Source organism: Cynoglossus semilaevis, unplaced genomic scaffold (genome assembly GCF_000523025.1).
Source record: "Cynoglossus semilaevis isolate Cse_v1.0 unplaced genomic scaffold, Cse_v1.0 C19068544, whole genome shotgun sequence".
Classification (NCBI taxonomy): domain Eukaryota; kingdom Metazoa; phylum Chordata; class Actinopteri; order Pleuronectiformes; family Cynoglossidae; genus Cynoglossus; species Cynoglossus semilaevis.
Genome location: NW_007587452.1, coordinates 1 through 862, shown reverse-complemented (window position 1 = coordinate 862; position 862 = coordinate 1). Strand labels below are relative to the sequence as shown.

General features: G+C 50.3%; 1 protein-coding gene across 1 annotated transcript; it reads left to right on the top strand.

Moving 5' to 3' along the window:
- Nucleotides 1-46: 46 nt before the first annotated feature.
- On the top strand, nucleotides 47-753 carry LOC112486655 (protocadherin Fat 3-like; the record flags this gene model as incomplete). The annotated part of the gene is made up of 2 exons (XM_025053988.1): nucleotides 47-322; nucleotides 543-753. Coding segments are annotated over 2 exons (487 nt in total), but the record flags the coding sequence as incomplete, so codon positions are not given.
- Nucleotides 754-862: the final 109 nt, after the last annotated feature.

The following is an 862-nucleotide window of genomic DNA, read 5'->3' as shown; positions in this document are numbered from 1 at the left end:
CAAGTCACCAATTTTGCAAAATAACCCTCCACCTATTGTCCCCCAGGTGTTCATCAGGGTACTGGACAGCAACGACAACCCTCCGGTCTTCTCGCAGACCGCCTACGACGTCAGCGTGTCGGAGGACGTACCCGCAGACACGGAGCTCCTACGGGTCCGAGCGTCCGACCTGGACGAACGTGCGCGTTTGAGCTTCTCCATCTACAGCAGCGTAGACCCGGCCAGTATGAGGCTGTTCAGGGTCAACCCGGGTACCGGGGTGGTCTACACCGCAGACCGGCTGGACTATGAAACCAGAACACAGCACATCCTGACTATCATGGTGAGGGGAAGTTATGTTGCTCCACTCTGTGTGTGGGTGCTTGTTTAGCTTTTACTATTAGACTGAATGTGTGTTTTTTCCCTGTGCTCTCTTCCAAGTAATGCACCTCTTGGCAGCTCTGCCTGCCTCACTTAATTTTAGCTACATTTTTTCTTTTACGTTTATTGCCTCCTGCCACCCTGTGTGTATGCAACTCTCATTTTGCCTGATGCTGCTCTAGGTCAAGGATCAAGAATTCCCATTTAACCGCGACCTGGCTCGGATCCTGGTGGCGGTGGAGGACTCCAATGATAACATCCCATACTTCACCAGCACGGCGTATGAAGCAGTGACCTACGAGTCCTCCCCTGTCGGAACGTCTGTCCTTCAAGTGACAGCTTTGGACAAAGACAGTGGGATTAATGGGCTGCTAATGTACACCATAGAATCAGGTTTGATGCTATCTGCAGTCTTTATGAGCGCCTGTGCACCAGCTGATGTAAAAACGTTCTCTTTTTGTTTTTCGTCTCATTCTTTCGGAACAATTGAATATCAGTCAAA